This window comes from Lithobates pipiens, unplaced genomic scaffold (genome assembly GCF_037356315.1).
Source record: "Lithobates pipiens isolate NorthernLeopardFrog02 unplaced genomic scaffold, aLitPip1_a1.2 Scaffold_19, whole genome shotgun sequence".
NCBI classification, from domain to species: Eukaryota; Metazoa; Chordata; class Amphibia; order Anura; family Ranidae; genus Lithobates; species Lithobates pipiens.
Genome location: NW_027507764.1, coordinates 35,442,866 through 35,461,530, shown reverse-complemented (window position 1 = coordinate 35,461,530; position 18,665 = coordinate 35,442,866). Strand labels below are relative to the sequence as shown.

At 45.9% G+C, this 18,665-nt stretch overlaps 1 protein-coding gene across 1 annotated transcript in view; it reads right to left on the bottom strand.

Annotated features, from left to right (window-relative positions):
• LOC143995895 (phospholipase A2 inhibitor gamma subunit B-like) overlaps positions 1–18,457 on the bottom strand; it is a 42,210-nt gene extending 23,753 nt beyond the window's left edge. The window contains exons 1-4 of the mRNA XM_077490644.1: positions 18,241–18,457; positions 11,676–11,795; positions 4,334–4,369; positions 2,351–2,491 (exon numbers count right to left, since the gene is read on the bottom strand). Coding sequence (XP_077346770.1) covers positions 2,351–2,491; positions 4,334–4,369; positions 11,676–11,795; positions 18,241–18,319 — 376 coding nt within the window. The 5' untranslated portion in view covers positions 18,320–18,457. The remainder of the gene's footprint in view (positions 1–2,350; positions 2,492–4,333; positions 4,370–11,675; positions 11,796–18,240) is intronic.
• Between the last annotated feature and the right edge of the window lie 208 nt (positions 18,458–18,665).

Below are 18,665 nucleotides of genomic sequence, written 5' to 3'. Positions count from 1 at the left end.
CATTTTGGCCTAAATGTATGACTAAAATTGAGTTTATTGGATTTTTCTAATAACAAAAAGTAGAAAATATCATTTTTTTTCAAAATTTGCGGTCTTTTTACGTTTATATCGCAAAAAATAAAAATCGCAGAGGCAATCAAATACCATCAAAAGAAAGCTCTATTTGTGGGAAGAAAAGGACGCAAATTTTGTTTGGGTACAACATTGCATGACCGCGCAATTACCAGTTAAAGCAGCGCAGTGCCAAAGTGTAAAAAGACCTCTGGTCATTTACCAGCAAAATGGTCCGGTCTGAAAGTGGTTAAAGGAGAGTCATCAGCAATGCGGGCCGGGTTAGAGAATGTGAATCACTCCAGTCATATAAAATCATGGAAAGAAAAACTCCAACATAGCATAATCCTGTTTTTCACACATTTATGGTAAACCAAACCCGACCCCCATACAGAACACTACAAGCTGTTAAAATCAATAGCGTATGTAACTGAAAAACGTAGTCACCAGTCCGCCGTACAGGAGAGCGTCAGTGTGGATTACACAGCCGCGCTGTTTCTTCCTGATAATATCCAGCTGGCTGTGACACGCAAACATCACTTCCAGTCCCTGTAGAGGTCACTCCCTGACTCGTTTCGTCATATCCAACTTCAACTAAGGGCACTGAAGTTGGCTAAAGTCTGATATGACGAAACGCGTTTTTCAGTTACATGCTCTATTGATTTTAACGGCCTGTACATGTTCTGTATGGGGGTTGGGTTTGGTTTATAATAAGTGTGAAAACAGGATTACGCTATGTTGGAATTTTGTATGTTATGATTTTATATGACTAGAGTCATTCACATTCTCTAAACCCAGCCTGCATTGCTGATGACTCTCCTTTAACCACTTCTGGACCGCTGCACGCCGATATACGTCCTAACTTGGAAGAGGAATATCGTTGTTATGGCAGCAGCTAGCTGCCATAACCCCGGTATCCTCTTTTTCGGCCGGCGGTCCGGTTTCTGGTAATAGAGGTTTCTGTAAGTGGATTCACTGCAAGATCCCTTTTATCGGTGCAACCCTCCCCCCCCCCCCCGCTGCGCTCCGGTGCCCTCCGCCACTGCCGATCGGATCCTCTAACGTCAGTGGCATGGAGACGAGTGAGGGGAAGATGGCCCCCACCCGTCTCCATATAATTGCAGATTGGAAGCGACGTCAAAGCGTCACTTAAAGGACCATTTAAAAAAAAAAAAAACATTTAAATGACAAAAAAAAATTCTTTTTTTATTGCATTTTAGTGTAAATATGGGATGTGAGGTCTTTTTGACCCCCAGATCTCATATTTAAGAGGTCCTGTCATACTTTTTTTTCTATTACAAGGGATGTTTACATTCCTTGTAATAGGAATAAAAGTGATACATTTTTTTTAAAGAACAGTGTAAAAATAAAAAGGTAAAATAAATAAGAATTCTTTTTTTTTTTAAACGTGCCCTGTCCCACCGAGCTCACGTGCAGTAGCGAACGTATACGTGAGTAGCGCCCGCATATGAAAACGATGTTCAAACCACACATGTGAGGTATTGCCGTGATCGGTAGAGCGAGAGCGATAATTCTAGTCCTGGACCTCCTCTGTAACTCAAAACATGCAACCTGTAGAATTTTTTAAACATTGCCTATGGAGATTTTTAAGGATAAAAGTTTGTTGCCAAATTTTGAAGAGTGAAATGTTGGGTATCAATTTACGCGGCGTAAAGTGCGCTTGTAAGACCGCTGTGCAAATACGGTGTGACAGAAAGTATTGCAACAGCCGCCAGTTCTCACATAACTGTGGGATAAGACGCTGCTCAAACCAACCCAGTGCTTAAGATGTCTATATGGCTGTGTACAGCCTCATCAAGCGCTGCTCCAGCCATGCTTCCTGACATGTTTCGCCCTGCCTGCCGAGGCTTAGACAGAGGTGACTAAGCCCCAGCAGGCAGGGCAAAACATGGCCGGAGCAGCACTGGCTGAGGCCATACAGACATCTGACACCCTGGGTTTGTTTGAGTGGCATCTTATTCCACAGGCTTCTGAATTAGTGTCTCATACCTGCTCCTACTCTCTGAGTACCGATAGGGACACCCGTTACCTTCCAGCTTTGAGTGGTGCTCCAAGTTTACACCTTCTCTACATACCTGATTGACTGAATGTCCTGAATGTCAGGCGCTATGATGATTTTTTTCTGCTGCACGGCACTAACTTAATGACAGGAGATCAAAAAATGATCCTGGGGGATGAACCAGAACTGCAACTTAGAGTGGAAGTGTGCATACAACTGTCTTTGACAGACTGCTAATGCTGTGGAAGTGCGGGGCAACAAGTTGTTGGCAGACCTCACCTGGGGGTTTTGGAGGCGAGCAGTTGTCGCTCATGCAGCATTGGTTGCTGGTCACCATTCTGGTATATGAGGTCCTCAGTGTGATGATGCTGGAACATTGATCCGAGCTCCCGCAGGCCCTCATAAATAGCCAGGTAGGCACTGAAAATGAAAGAGGCAAACTGAAATCCACAAAACATAAAGGGAACACAAAAAGGAACATTCACTGTGTACTGTTCACCTTCACACACATCTACCAAATTAAGTTTTTTTTTTTTTACTTGACAAATGAAGGGAAGAAATTTGGCAGCAAAATCTAACAAAATACTGCAAACCTTAAAATTATGTTTTTCGAGTATTTTATGCTAATTGGACCTTTAAAACACATTAGTCCTTTTAACCTGTACAGAGGCAACTTTGTAATATAACGTCTTCCTTCCTTCTGACTTTCTTTGCGTGTACTTTGAAAGCTATTATCATACCCAAATTGTGGAAACATTGCTGTGCTTACTTTCATCCTGTCTGCAGTCTTCACTTTACAGAAGACAAGGGGTCCACTACCGCACCTACCTGTTTGTGAAGGAACTATAGTTGGCAGGCCTACCAGTGCTTGGTTACCCCCTATGTCTTAGTACACAATGCTATAGTTCCTGGCCAGACGGATTTGGGACCAATAACAGGTTACCTGAAACCTAGATTTGCCAAGGGAGAGTTATGGTCACTGTGGAAGAGTAGTCCAGAGGCTAGTAGTGGTCTGGGAAGGCAGTAGCTGGTAGCATAATCCAGAGAATGATTCAGGCAGGTAGTGGGCAATTGTAATCCTGTAAACAGTCCAAGGTCAAGGCTGGTGGCAATCTGATAGAAGAAGCCAAGTTTAAGGCAGAGGTCAGCAGCAAGGGAATCCAAGATAGGTTGATAGGCTGGGATCAGTAGCAAATCTACCAGGGTTGCAAAGGTTTCCCTTGTGACTAGGCCTTGGCATTTAACCACTATAGGTGGAGGGGGGACCAAGATGGCGGGAAGGGGGCCAGCTGCAGAACATGTAAAAGTAAGGCTCGGTTCACACAAAGTTGTGCAACTTGATTGCGATTTCCTTGCGACTTCCTCGCGATTTCCTTGCGACTATAACAGCTTCAACTCTTCTGGGAAGGCCATCCACAAGGTTTAGGAGTGTGTCTATAGTAGTTTTTGACCGTTCTTCCAGAAGCGCATTTGTGAGGTCAGGCACTGATGTTGGATTAGAAGGCCTGATTTGCAGTCTGCACTCGAATTCATCCCAAAGGTATTTTATCGGGTTGAGGCCAGTCAAGTTCCTCCATCTCAAACTCGCTCATCCATGTCTTTATGGACCTTGCTTTGTTCACTGGTCCAAATCATTTGGTGGAGAGGGGATTGTGGTGTGGGGTTGTTTTTCAGGGACTGGGCTTGGCCCCTTAGTCCCAGTGAAGGAAACTATCAAGGCGTCGGCATACCAAGACATTTTGGACAATTTCACGCTCCCAACTTTGTGGGAAGAGTTTGGGGATGGCCCCTTCCTGTTCCAACATGACTGCGCACCAGTGCACAAAGCAAGGTCCATAAAGACATGGATGAGCGAGTTTGGGGTGGAGGAACTTGACTGGCCTGACTTGAACCCAATAGAATGCCTTTGGGATGAATTAGAGCGGAGACTGCGAGCCAGGCCTTCTCGCCCAACACCAGTGTCTGACCTCACAAATGCTCTTCTGGAAGAATGGTCAAACATTCCCATAGACACACTCCTAAACCTTGTGGACAGCCTTCCCAGAAGAGTTGAAGCTGTTATAGCTGCGAAGGGTGGGCCAACTCAATATTGAACCCTACAGACGAAGACTGGTATGCCATTAAAGTTCATGTGCGTGTAAAGGCAAGCGTCCCAATACTTTTGGTAATATAGTGTATATTTTCCATCACCTGACTGTGGCCCGCATTCAACACAGATTCTATGTGACATTTAAAAATGTACTGATTTTACTATTTACTTACCCCCGCCAAGATTCTGAGCTCCAGGTAATGAGGGGTCTGTTGAAGGTAAAACAAAATGAAAAAAAAAAATCAATATTTATTTCCAGCATATTGCTCCAGAGTAGAATTGCTCCATTACTTATTGTGCCTCTGTAGTCTTGTGGAGCTGAGTTATGGTTTCTACCAGAGCTCTGCTTGCATGGAGTTTGTATGTTCACTTTGTGTCTGTGTGGGTTTCCTCCAGGAAGAGTTGGCAAGGGCCAGTTTGGGCCTGGGGGCAGACACATCACTACTCCCTGGAGTAGAGCAAGTCTATGATCCTGTTACATATAGTACATACTGTGGGTTCGGCTCAGGTTTAGTGCTTTTAAGAATACAATACAGACCTTCCCTCCAGACCTTCTCTTAAGGCTCCATGCACACTGAAGCTCAAAAAAGCTTTTCCTGGACGCCAGATTGCTGGCAGAAAACGCTGGTTGAAAAACTTGCTTTTAACAGCGTTTTGTACTAGCGTTTATGAGCGTTTATTAGCGTTAGCGTTTATGGGTGTTTTCAATAAAAATACACAGAGGACACTCCAAAAATCCCACAGTACATTCCAAACTCCCACAATGCATTGAAAAAATAGAATTCCGAACACTAATTAACGCGCGTTTATGAGCGTTTATAAGCGTTTATGAGCGTTTATCAGCGCTTGTCGTTTTTTGGCGGTGAAAAACGGCACTTTGAACGCAAATTTCTGGCGTTCAGAAAAAAGCCCATAAACTCCACTGCTCAATAAAGCTGAAAAACGTCCATGTGTGCATGGACACATAGGCTAACATAGAGTGGAGTTTATGGGCTTTTTAAAAAAACGCCCAAACTCCAATAAACTGCAGTTTATGAGCTCCAGTGTGCATGGAGCCTAAAACTCTTTCAGCTAACTGTATCACTGGTCCATACCCTGACCTATGGGCCTTCTGCACAATCAGGATGCTGGTTGCCAGTAAAAGATGGAGTCAGGGTTAGAAGCTTCATCCTACCAAAAGGGTGAGCAACCTAGGCACACCAACTGTGGTGAGACTACAAATCCCATCATTCCTCTGGCTCTGGGACTCACACCTGTGGCTGCCAGAGTCTTGCAATATCTCATGGGATTCTTAGTTTCAACACAGCTGGAGTGCCAAGGTTACCTACACCTGTCCTAGTGGATACTCTACTAAGCCTCCGGGTTCCAGAACCCATGCCAGGATTTACCAACTCTGGAGAAAACTCGAAGTTCAGCTCTCTTCTTTCTAATAGTTTTTATTAAAGTTTTAACAAAAGAATAAACATATAAACATGAACATTCGATGTGTTCAATACCCACATAGCTGCATAATATTGATTATGTGCAGCTCTCTTCTAAAGACATACATGTCCCAGTGCTCCTCAACCTGCATGGGTGAGAACCCTGGGTGACACCCAAGTTCCTCTTATGCCGCGTACACGCGATTGGAATTCCGGCCAGAAGAAGACCGATGAGAGCTTTTCATCGGAAAATGTGACCGTGTGTACGCTCCATCGGAATGTAGCTGTCCGAATTTCCGCCAGCAAATAACTGATAGCATGTTCTCAATTTTCCCAACGGAAAAACTTTCTATCGGAAATTCCGATCGTGTGTATGCAATTCCAACACGCCAAAAATCACGCATGCTTAGATTCAACTACGAGACGGAAGCTATTGGCTACTGGGTATTGAACTTCCTTTTTCTAGTCCCGTCGTACGTGTTGTACGTCACCGCGTTCTTGACGGTCGGAATTTGGTGTGACCGTGTGTATGCAAGACAGCTTGAGCGAAATCCCGTCAGAATTCCGTCGGGAAAACCATCAGAGCTTTTTCCGACGAGAATTCCGATCGTGTGTACGCGGCATAACACTGTGACAAGCACTCTCACAATACTTAGCAATGAAAACAATATAAGATATATAATGATTATAGATACAGTATGTATAGAAACTGAGAGAAAAATGATATACACCGTCACGGGTTAGATAAAATATTAAAATTACAATATGATAAGTTCTCATCATCACAATTCACCATGAGGATCCTGTGTTTCAAAATAGACCCCATGTATAAAAAAAAGTTTCATGTCCCATGAGATGCAAAAAACATGATATGCGGCAATACATTACATTGAATTGGCATCATAAAGCAGCCCCATATATAGTGCATCTGGATATTATTCACAGCGCTTCACTTTTTCCACATTGTGTTATGTTACAGCCTTATTTCAAAATAGATTCAATTCATTATTTTCCTCAACATTCTACAAACAATATTCCATAAAGACAAAGTGAAAGAAGTTTGTTTGAAATCTTTGCAACTTTATTAAAAATAAAAAATGAAAAAAATCCCATGTACTTAAGAATCACAGCCTTTGCCATGGCACTCAAAATTGAGCTCAGGTGCCTCCTGTTTCCACCGATCATCCTTGAGATGTTTCTACAACCTGATTGGAGTCCACCTGTGGTAAAATCAGTTGATTGGACTTTATTTGGAAAGGCACACACCTGTCTATAGAAGGTCCCACAGCTAACAGTGCATGTCAGAGCACAAACCAAGTCATAAAGTCCAAGGAATTGTCTGTAGACCTCCGAGACAAGACTGTATAGGGGCACAGATCTGGGGAAGGGTACAGAAAAATGTCTGCAGCATTGAAGGTCCCAATGAGCACAGTGGCCTCCATCATCTGTAAATGGAAGAAGTTTGGAACCCCCAGGACACTTCCTAGAGCGGGCTACCCAGCCGAACTGAGTGATCAGTGGAGAAGGGCCTTAGGGCGGTGACCAAGAACCCGATGGTCACTTTGACAGAGCTCCAGCATTTCTCTATGGAGAGAGGAGAACCTTCCAGAAGAACAACCATCTCTTCAGCACTCCACCAATCAGGCCTGTATGGTAAAGTGGTCAGACAGAAGTCCCTCCTCAGTAAAAGGCACATGACGGCCCACCTGGAGTTTGCTAAAAGGCATCACCTGGCCAATACCATCCCTACAGTGAAGCATGGGGGTGGCAGCATCATGCTGTGGGATGTTTGTCAGTGGCAGAAACTGGGAGACTAGTCAGGATCGAAGGAAAAATGAACGCAGCAATGTACAGAGACATCCTTGATGAAAACCTGCTCCAAAGCACTCTGGACCTCAGACTGGGGTGAAGGTTCATCTGTCAACAGGACAACAACCCTAAGCACACAGCCAAGATAACAAAGAAGTGGCTACAGGACAACTCTGTGAATGTCTTTGAGTGGTCCAGACAGAGCCCAGACTTGAACCCGATTGAACATCTCTGGAGAGAACGGAAAATGACTGTGCACCGACGCTCCCCATCCAACCTGATGGAGCTTGAGATGTCCTGCAAAGAAGAATGGGAGAAACTGCCCAAAAATAGGTGTGCCGAGCTTGTAGCATCATACTCAACAAGACTTGAGGCTGTAATTGGTGCCAAATGTGCTTCACCAAGGTATGGAGCAAAGGCAAATTTGCAGAGATTTCAAACAAACTTCTTTCACGTTGTCATTATGGGGTCTTGTTTGTGGAATTTTAAGGAAAATAATTAATTGAACCCATTTTGGAATAAGGCTGTAACATGTGGAAAAAAGTGTAGCACTTTGAATACTTTCTGGATGCTCTGTATATTCAGAAACGGACAGAAAAATTATATACACCATCACAGGTTAGATATATGATAAAATAATAAAATTACAAAATGAGAAGTTCTCATCATCATAATTCAACACAAAGATCCTGTATCTCAAAATAGACACCATGTATAAAAAAAAAAGTAAAATCTCCCGTGAGATGCAAAAAACACGATATGTGGCAATGCATTACATTAAATGTATTATTCTTATCATCATAAAGCATCCCTATATACATAAACCATACAATGACTTTGCATAAAGATGGCAATAAAGGTTTAGTTCGCTCAATAGTGAAAGCTTACAATTTTTGGTGGATACCAGAAAGCTGACCTCTTCTTGAGCTGCTAGTTCAGAAAATGCAATGTCATTGACAGCTGAAGGTCTTAGCCCTTGTACATACGGGTCGGACATTCCGACAACAAAATCCGTCGTTTGTCCGAAACTGGTGTTGCATACACACGGTCGGACAAAGCTGTCAGAAAATGCGATCGTACGTAACGTGACAACATTATTTCGTTACGACGGGACTACGTTCAGGCTAGTAGCCAATAGCTTTGGTCTAGGAATTTGATCTGAGCATGCGTGGCACTTTGTCCGATCGGAATTCTCTACACACAATCGGACAAAGTCCGATCGGACCATGTTGTCGGAAAGTTTTATAGCCCAGCTCTAAAACTTTGTCCGATGAAGCCCACACACAGTCTGATTATCCGACAATGCGGTCCGATCGAACATTTTCCGTTGGAATGTCCGACCGTGTGTACAAGGGCTTAGACCAACCAGTGTGTGCCTCCTGTAATCACCATGAAAGCTGATGTCAGGCCCAATGGCCATCAGCTGGGATTCCCCAGGTCAGAGGCCAGCATCAGGTAGATAGGGGTCCCGGGGTTGTTATGGAGCAGGGTGGTTTCGAAGGTGAACAGGACCCCTGACGTCCTGGTATTGCATGCTGGAGGCAATGATCTAGAGCAGTGATTCTCAACCAGGGTTCCTCCAAAGGTTGCTAGGGGTTCCTTCAGCATTGAGCAATTTCTGCCTCTCAGATAAGTTCCCACTGACACCACTGATCTTTTTAGCTATCTTTAAGGAGGTAATTCTTCCCAATGACCACAAGTGTAAGGAACATTCTTCCCACTGACCATCACACTAATGTATCATGAGTTGTAGATTTCTAATTTTTAGCAGGGGTTCCCCGAGACCGGAGAACTATTTCAAGGGTTCCTCTGTGTTGAAAAGGTTGAGAAAGGCTGATCTAGGGGTTCAGTCCAGCAGAGACCTCATTTGAGACGTCAAATTTGATGTACTCCGCCTGCAGATGGCCTTTCCTCACATTGTGGTGGTTTGGTCTGACATTGTAGGTCGCACTTGCCATTTTGTCAGGTCTGTGGATAAGTTGAACAGGGCCAGAGTAAAGGTTAACAAGGAGGTTGGGAAGTTCATAGCGCAAAACGGCAGCTTCGTAGTACGGCACCGGGAACTGTAGGTGGCTACGTGGCGGTATCTCCGCAGTGGCGGGGTTCATCTAAACGCGGTGGCCACGGATCTGTGGTCCCTAGGTTTGCAAAACGGAGTACAGAGGGCATTGCGTTTTTGGCGGGGCACAAAGGGGTGAGGTTTTCACACTTTGCCCTGTGGCGGTTGGGTCTTTGGAGGCCTTTTAAAACAACCTGCTGTCGTTAGATTATTAGGGACCCATCTAAGGTATGGAGTCCCCGGTGGAATGCCAGTTATGGGGGATTAACTGGTAGTTACAATGGTGGTATCTGGAGATTGTGATTTGTCCCCGAGACGGAGCAGTGTGGCAGGGACCGTGAAAGTAATTACGCAGATACAAGGAAAATTTTGATACTTGATGCCTCCAAGGATCGGCAACTTTAAAAATTGTTATGTTTTTTATTTGGTAAATAATGGTTAAATAATTTGTTATTTGTTTTAAATAAACTTACTCCAATGGTTGTGTCAGGGTATTTTTTTGGGTAAGGTCTAGTTGGGGTAACAGGTTGGTGGTGCAGCATGCAGTTATACAAAAGGGTTGGGTGCATCTGGGGTACCTTGGTCATGTGACAGGTTGCTCTCTGCAACAATAGACTGTGTGTGCAGGATGCCATGATCAGGGGGTGGGGCTATGACCAGGGCTGGTGCATTTTCAGTGGTCTCCAAACTATGGCCCGTTGGCTGTATGCTGCCCTTTTCTTGCCTTTATCTGGCCCTTGGGGGCATCATTCCTTCCACCAATATGAAGCACTATTCCCCCTACTGACACCATTCCTCCCACTGACACCAAAAACAGGGCATAATTTATCCCACTGATACCAATTATGGGGCACTACTACTCCCACTGACACCAATGATGGGGCACTATTCATCTCACTGACACCAGTGATGGGGCACTATTCCTCTGACTGACACCAATGATGGTGCACTATTCCTCCCACTCAGTGGCAGCTGGTGCTCTCATTTTGGGGGGGGGTGGGGTGGGCAGAAAACAAACTGCCCACCCCCCACGCCCACTCGCACCATCCAGTTCGTGGATGGCTTCGGCGGCTTCCCCGGGGCCAATCGGAAGCGGGTCCCAAGACTGGGAGGAGAAGCAGGAAGACAATAGCGAATCAACATTCCATAATGTCACAAGTGGGTGGGCTCGGTGGCCCCGAGCCCAACCATTTTGAAGCCAATTAGAGCCTCAGGCTCTAATGTGCTTCACAAAAAAAACCCCATAAAAATCCATGTGTCCGATGCCCCGCATGGATTGGCCGCCGCTGCTTCCACTGATACTAACAATGGGGCATAATTCATCCCAGTGATACCAATGATGGGGCACGATTCGTTCCACTGACACCAATGATGGGGCACGATTCGTTCCACTGACACCAACAATGGGGCATAATTCCCCCTAGTGACACCAATAATGGGGCAGTATTTTACCTTTTATTTACTCCAACTGACACTACGACATTATCTACTCCCACTGGCCAAAGTCCGGCCCCTTTAAAGCCTAAAGGACAAAGAACTGGCCCTTTAGTTAAAAAGTTTGGAGACCCCTGACCTAGGGGAACAATAGCCCCTATATAAAATGGTATATATGTGACAGGATCTTTTTATGAGACATCCAGGGTCTGTTGGTCATACACGCCATTTCCTGCCATTGAGGGCCCGCAGGTGGGACAGCGGAGCCCGGTGAACATGGCTGGGGGTCACATGGGGGGCAAATTGAGGTGCTTGTGGAAGTGATCAATGGCTTCACAGATACTCGTATTACTTCTAAATTGAAAGCTGAGAGTCGGCTTGTTAAAAGCACATGTCTGGAGCATGTTAAAAATCAAAATCCCCAGAAATTGTCTGGGGATTAAGATTGTACTGCCCCCCCCCCCCCCCATGCTGGCACCCTAAGACGGCTGCCCAAGCTGCTTTTATGGTTGCACCAGCCCTGGCTATGACACCCTGGTTTTCTTCAGTCTTTTGAGCTGAGTGATTGCTGATCATCATTCATCCTGGAAGACTGAGGACATCTTGTGGCAAAGAAGAGGTAGTGTTGGGGCCAGCTTTAGCTTGAATGTGGATATTGCAGTCAAAATTGCATCTTTTTCTTTAAAATCTCTGGGGGAATGTTTTAATTAAATAAAGTTTAGACTGGAGTTGAGCTTTGAGTCCCTCTTGTGACTTCCATCAGAAGTTTATTAGAAGATGGTCTGGACTCACCTATCTGGTACTGGACCAGGCTGGAGATACACACATTGGATCCACTATGACAGAGCACAGATTCCCCCACGCAGGGATTTCCAGAAAGATCTTTACATTCAAAGCATTTCAATGCATTACCTGAAGAATGGAAAACTCAGATCAATATCATCCATAAAAACTCCACTTACATAAGTAGAAATAGAAGAAATGTTATTAATATTGGTTAATTGGTTAATTATTATTAATATTGGTTTATTGTACAGGCAAATAAATATTATATAGCAATTATAAAGGCCACAAGCTGCCTACGAAAAGTGTCTTCCCTGCCATGCCTTCCATTTGTGTGCCTTGTTTTCTCACCACTTAACCCAACCAGGTATGTGAAACATGAGGCTGTCAGAGCTGCAGAATGTATAGACTACAGTCAACTGTAGTCTATACATTCTTACCCCCCGAATTCCGCCAGCAAAAGACCGATGTGAGCCTTTGGTCGGAAAATGCGACTGTGTGTACGCTCCATCTGACTTTTGCCAGCGGCATTTCGGCAAGCAAAATATTGAGAGCAGGTTCTCTATTTTTCCGACAGAAAAAGTTTAGATCGGAAATTCCGATCGGCTGTGGCAATTCCGACACACAAAAATTCAGACGCATGTTCGGAAACAATTTGACGCATGCTTGGAGGCATTGAACTTAATTTTCTCGGCTCGTCGTAGTGTTGTACGTCACCGCGTTCTTGATGTGTGTATGCAAGCCAAGCTTGAGCGGAATTTCGTCGGAAAAACCATCCAAGATTTTTCCCTACTGAAAATCCGCTCGTGTGTACGCGCCATTACTCTTGTCTTTTGTGTCATTTTAAAATGCAATGTTTCAACATGTCAAACCTGGCGAATTATATTTTTAACCCCTTCCCACCGAGCGTACGCAGATCTGCGTACTCGGCTTCCGGGGGGGTATACCGGGATGATGCCCGCACCTGCAGGCATCATCCCGGTACCGTTTTTTACAGCGGGCGATTGGCTTTCCAGCCATAACAACCGATGCGGCTAAAAGCCGCTCGGCTGTTATGCCGGAGGAGCGGGAGGGGACGTCCCCCCCTCCCGCCGCCTCCCGCCGCTGTTACCGGTGCTCCCGCTCGATCGGGAGCACCGATTCTTGCTGTGATGCCTCCGGCCGCTGGGGAGGAACTGGAACGAAGCCGTAATCGGCTTCGTTCCAGTCTCCTCATAGTAAACACGGAAGCGACGTCATGACGTCACTTCCCGTTTACTCGGCTGCCAATGGCGCCGGTTTTAAAAAAATATCCGGTATTCAGAATCGCCGTTTTCGGCAATCTGAATACACTGAAGTGTAAAGGAGGGGTGGGGGGTCTTTTAGACCCCCGATCCCTCCATAAAGAGTACCTGTCACCACCTATTACTGTCACAAGGGATGTTTACATTCCTTGTGACAGCAATAAAAGTGATCAAAATTTCTTTTTTTTTTTAAACAATTTAGTAATTTTAAAATAAATAAAATAAATAAAAAAATAAAAAATTTTTTTTTAAAGCGCCCGCCGTCCCCGCGAGCTCGCAAAGCAAAGAAAACGCATACGGAAGTCGCGCCCGCGTATGTAAACGGTGTTCAAATCACACATATGAGGTATCGCCGCGATCGTCAGAGCGAGAGCAATAATTCTAGCACTAGACCTCCTCTGTAACGCTAACCTGGTAACCGTAAAAAATGTTTAAAGCGTCGCCTATTGAGATTTTTAGGTACCGTACTTTGTCGTCAATCCACAAGTGCGTGCAATTATAAAGTGTGACATGTTTGGTATCTATTTACTCGGCGTAACATTATCTTTCACATTATGCAAAAAAAATGGGATAATTTTACTGTTTTTTTTTTTTTAATTCATGAAAGTGTCCCTTTTCCCAAAAAGTTGCATTTAAAACACCGCTGCGCAAATACCGTGTGACATAAAATATTGCAACAATCGCCGTTTTATTCTCTAGAGTCTCTGTTAAAAAAATATATATAATGTTTGGGGGTTCCAAGTAATTTTCTAGTAGAAAATATGGATTTTAACTTGTAAACACCAAATTCCAAAAATAGGCTTAGTCATGAAAGGGTTAAATGAGTTCAGTAAATGTCAGGTGAATGTGCATGGAGGTTATGAAAAAAAAATTTACTGTGTGCACCTTTTCCCATTGAAATAAAAGAATTTCCGAATGTCAGTGAAGGTAGGTGTCTCTAATGGGAAGGTACTCATTGGGGAGGCTCTCTGTCCTTATTGGAGGAGATCTTTGTCTCTAGAGGGAAGATACTCTGTCCCTAGTGGGGGGGGGGGGCTCTCTGCCCCCAGTGTGGAGGCTCTCTACCCCTGGTGGGGGGGTCTTTTTCCCTAGTGGGGGGGGGGGTCTTTGTCCCTAGTGGGAGGGGGATCTCAGTCTCTAGTGGTGAGGCTCTCTTTCCCTAGTGGGGAGGCTCTTAGTCCAAAGTGGGGAGGCTCTTTGTCTCTAGAGAGGAGGCTCTCTGTCCCTAGTGGGGAGGCTCTCAGTCCAAAGTGGGGAGGCTCTTTGTCTTTAGAGAGGAGGCTCTGTCCCTAGTGGGGAGGCTCTCAGTCCAAAGTGGGGAGGCTCTTTGTCTCTAGAGGGGAGGCTCTCTGTCCTTAGTGGATGGCTCTCTGTCCCTAGTAGGAGGGGGGCTCTCTGTCCCTAGTAGGAGGGGGGCTCTCTGTCCCTAGTGGGGGGGCTCTCTGTCCCTAGTGGGGAGGCTCTTTGTTTCTAGTGGGGAAGCTATCTGTCTCTAGTGGGGAGGCTCTCTGTCCAAAGTGGGGAGGCTCCCTGTCCCTAGTGGGGAGGCTCCCTGTCCCTAGTGGGGAGGCTCCCTGTCCCTAGTGGGGAGGCTCTCTGTCCCTAGCGGAGACGCTCTCTGTCCAATGTGGGGAGGCTCTCTGTCCAAAGTGGGGAGGCTCTCTGTCCAAAGTGGGGAGGCTCTCTGTCCAAAGTGGGGAGGCTCTCTGTCCCTAGCGGAGATGCTCTCTGTCCAAAGTGGGGAGGCTCTCTGTCCAGAGTGGGGAGGCTCTCTGTCCAAAGTGGGGAGGCTCTCTGTCCAAAGTGGGGAGGCTCTCTGTCCCTAGTGGGGAGGCTCTCTGTCCCTAGTGGGGAGGTTCTCTGTCCTTAGTAGTGAGCTCTCTGTCCCTAGTGGGGAAGTTCTCTGTCCGTAGTTGGGGGCTCTCTGTCCTTAGTGGGGAGGTTCTCTGTCCTTACTGGGGAGGTTCTCTGTCCCTAGTGGGGAGGCTCTCTGTCCCTAGTGGGGAGGCTCTCTGTCCCTAGTGCGGAGGCTCTCTTTCCCTAGTGCGGAGGTTCTCTGTCCCTAGTGGGAAAGTTCTCTGTCCCTAGTGGGGAAGTTCTCTGTCCCTAGTTGGGGGCTCTCTGTCCCTAGTGGGGAGGCTCTCGGTCTCTAATGGGGAGGCTCTCTGTTCCTAGTGGGGAGGTTCTCGGTCCCTGGTGGGAGGGGTCTCTCAGTCCCTAGTATTGAGGATCTCTGTCTCTAGTGGGGAGGTTCTCTGTCCCTAGTGGGGATGCTCTCTGTCCCTAGTGGGGAGGCTCTCTTTCCCTAGAGGGGAAGTTCTCTATCTCTATTTGGGAAGTTCTCTGTCCCTAGTTGGGGGCTCTTAGTCTCTAGAGGGGAGGCTCTCAGTCCCTAGTGGGTGGGTTATCGGTCCCTGGTGGGAGGGGTCTCTCAGTCCCTAGTATTGAAGATCTCTGTCTCTAGTGGGGAGGTTCTATGTCCCTAGTGTGTGTATGTGCGTGGTGGGGGGGGGGCTTTCGGTCTCTAGTGGCGAGGCTCTTTGTCTCTAGAGGGGAGATGCTCTGCCCCTAGTGAGGAAGCTCTTTTTCCCTAGTGGGGGGTGGGCTCTCAGTCTCTAGTGGGGGTGGGCTCTCGGTCTCTAGTGGGGAGGCTTTCTGTCCCTAGTGGGGGGGCTCTTTCTAGAGAGGAGATCCTCTGTCCCCAGTGGGGGGGGGGGGGGGGGCGACTCTTAATCTCTAGTTGTGTAGGTGATCTGTTAGTGGTGGGAAGATGCCCTTTTCCTAGTGGGGCGTCTCTGTCCCTAGTAGGAAGATGCTCTTTCCCTAGAGGGAGATACTTTTTCCCTAGTGGGAAGGTGTTTTGTCCCTATATGACAGGCTGTCTGTCCCTGGTATAGAGGATCTCTCTCCCTCGGGGGCAGGTGTTGTGTCAGCAGAAGAGGTACCCTATTGAATGTGATCTGTTTTGTCCCTTCTGGAATGGAACTTGGGACTGTGGGGAGTTCCTGGACACATACATTTCTTGGCATTAGTGATAAGCAGAATTAAGACAACCTGTAGCATATTTTCCCACAACCAATGTGGGAGACTTTGTCCACCATTTTACAGGAAGTAATAAAGAGGGGAAGCTCTCTTGGTGGAACAGAGAGTGGGCTCGTTGGGTAAACTAGATAAAGAGATCCATTTAATTATACACCAGCAGAGTGAATCACACCCTCCACTCTGAATCATTTGCAGGATAGCTTTCTAAGGTTTTCTCATGGTTATTGACTACTTGATGTCTGCTGGACTAAAGGGACCCCTTTGAGGAATCATTTGCCAACCACCAAGTAATGTATGAGCAGTTCATTAAAAGTACAGAACAAAAAATCCTGCATTCATTATCAGTCAAGATTCTTTTCATCCTATCTAAGATTAATTACCAAAAACTCCATAACAGCACAACGTTGTATATATAAAATAATATTCTCAAATTTTATTATATGCGAAGCATTGAAAAATTGATTACATCATAAAAATAAGATGCCACCTAATTACAATGTGCATACCCAAGCATGATCATATACTGTATAATCCATTCCTCTGTAGACTAATGCCCCGTACACACGATCGGATTTTCCGACAACAAATGCTGGATGTGAGCTTGTTGGAAGAAAGTTCGACTGTGTGTATGCTCCATCAAACATTTGTTGTCGGACTTTGCACCAAGAAATGTTGGCTAGCAGGTTCTCAAATTTTCCGCCAACAAATGTTTGTTGTCGGACTTTCTGATCGTGTGTACACAAGTCCGTCGGACGCATGCTCGGAATCAAGGATGAGCCGTTCGTAATTGTTGGCCAACATGTGTGTGACCGTGTGTATGCAAGACAAGTTGGAGCACACATCCTTCGAACAAAAATACAGGGTTTTGTTGTCAGAAAGTCTGCTTGTGTGTACAGGGCATTACGCTCATGCCAACATAACATAACCATCCTATAATGAACAACTGAGTGATACCACCAAATAGTATAAAGGTCTCTACACTTCACACAGCCATGCTTCTAAAAACGCACCATACTACCGAATCTGATAATTTTACCAAAATTTGAGCTGCAATTTGTTGGCCCTTGTGACGGGAGGGCACATGGAACCCAGAATCCCTTGGAAAGGTTGGAAAACCCGTGTTTCAGCTCCCCATACAACTCTTATGTCTAAGTCACCCTGTGCCATCCTGGTACAGGGTGAGTGAGAAAATGTATCTTGGATTACGTAAAATGTAAGTAATATTTATCCACAGTATCTCCCAGGATATATGTAAAGACTATTCTTAGGTTGTTAATTCTGAACAATACACATTACCATAAACATCAACATAGGGTTAATTAGCATAACAACATTGTGTAGAATATTCTTACAAGCCAGACTAGACTAATTTACACAACAGACAGGTGGCTGGAGTTGATGATATTAGCATCTAACAGTTTGTGTCCCAACAGTGTGATTCAGTCTATTGCTAATATGGCAAATACATATCCAGAGTCTGTGTGTCTTGGGGGGCGGCATGGACCTGAATCCAAGTAACACCTCAGGGGTCCCCAGGCATACAGCTCACAAAGAGCCCTGTTCCCCCAAATGCCAGGGCCCATAATCGCAAGGCAAGAGGCTGGCATTCAGTCCCCTCCAACAGCCTCTGTCCTGGCTAGGTCTGTCAGAGCCCTAAATCTACACTTTTCTGAGGAGACTTCTCCTGTCTCCATCATGGACCGGTGTAAATTAGACCAAAGAGGTGGGAATTTCTGGACTCTACAAAGGGATGAAGAAGGGGGGCACTCACCTCCAGTGATGAAGAAGGCCAGGATGCAGCTCAGACAAGAGCCTGGCAAGGTGGCCCAGGCAACGCACCATAATACCAAAGCTGATAATTTTACCAAAATTTGAGCTGACATTTTTTGGCCTTCAATTTACTCTTTTCTGGGGAGACTTCTCCTGTCTCCATCATGGACCGGTGTATATTAGACCTAAGAGGTGGGAATTTCTGGACTCTACAAAGGGATGAAGAAGGGGGACACTCACATCCAGCGATGAAGAAGGCCAGGACGCAGATCAGACAAGAGCCTGGCGAGATGGCCCAGGCAACGCACCATACTAGCAAAGCTGATAATTTTACCAAAATTTGAGCTGCAATTTTTTAGCCCTAAATCTACACTTTTCTGGGGAGACTTCTCCTGTCTCCATCATGGACCGGTGTATATTAGACCAAAGAGGTGGGAATTTCTGGACTCTACAAAGGGATGAAGAAGGGGGGCACTCACCTCCAGCGATGAAGAAGGCCAGGACACAGATCAGACAAGAGCCTGGCGAGGTGGCCCCGGCACTCCGTGCTGGCTCCATGGATGAGAGTGGCAGAGTTTAACGACCTACTGAATTCATTCCTGACTGCAGTGTGTCAGTGAAATCCTGGCACTACGAGGGTGTGATGTGACAGCCTAATCGCAGGTAAACCAGTTCAGTCATTATGGGGTGTGAGGTGTTTGGTGACACTTCTTGTACAAACGCGTTCACCCATCACTCAGCTATGGAAAATCCCCCTTCCGATGAGCTATTACTGTGATTTTCTTGCTAAATTAAGTAGGCTGAAAAAGCCTCACAGCCATAAACTGATTGTATGACAAACTCCACCGGTTTTGGTCCAAAGGAGGCAACCAGCTCCCTCCCTTCACTGGGAAATGTGGCCACT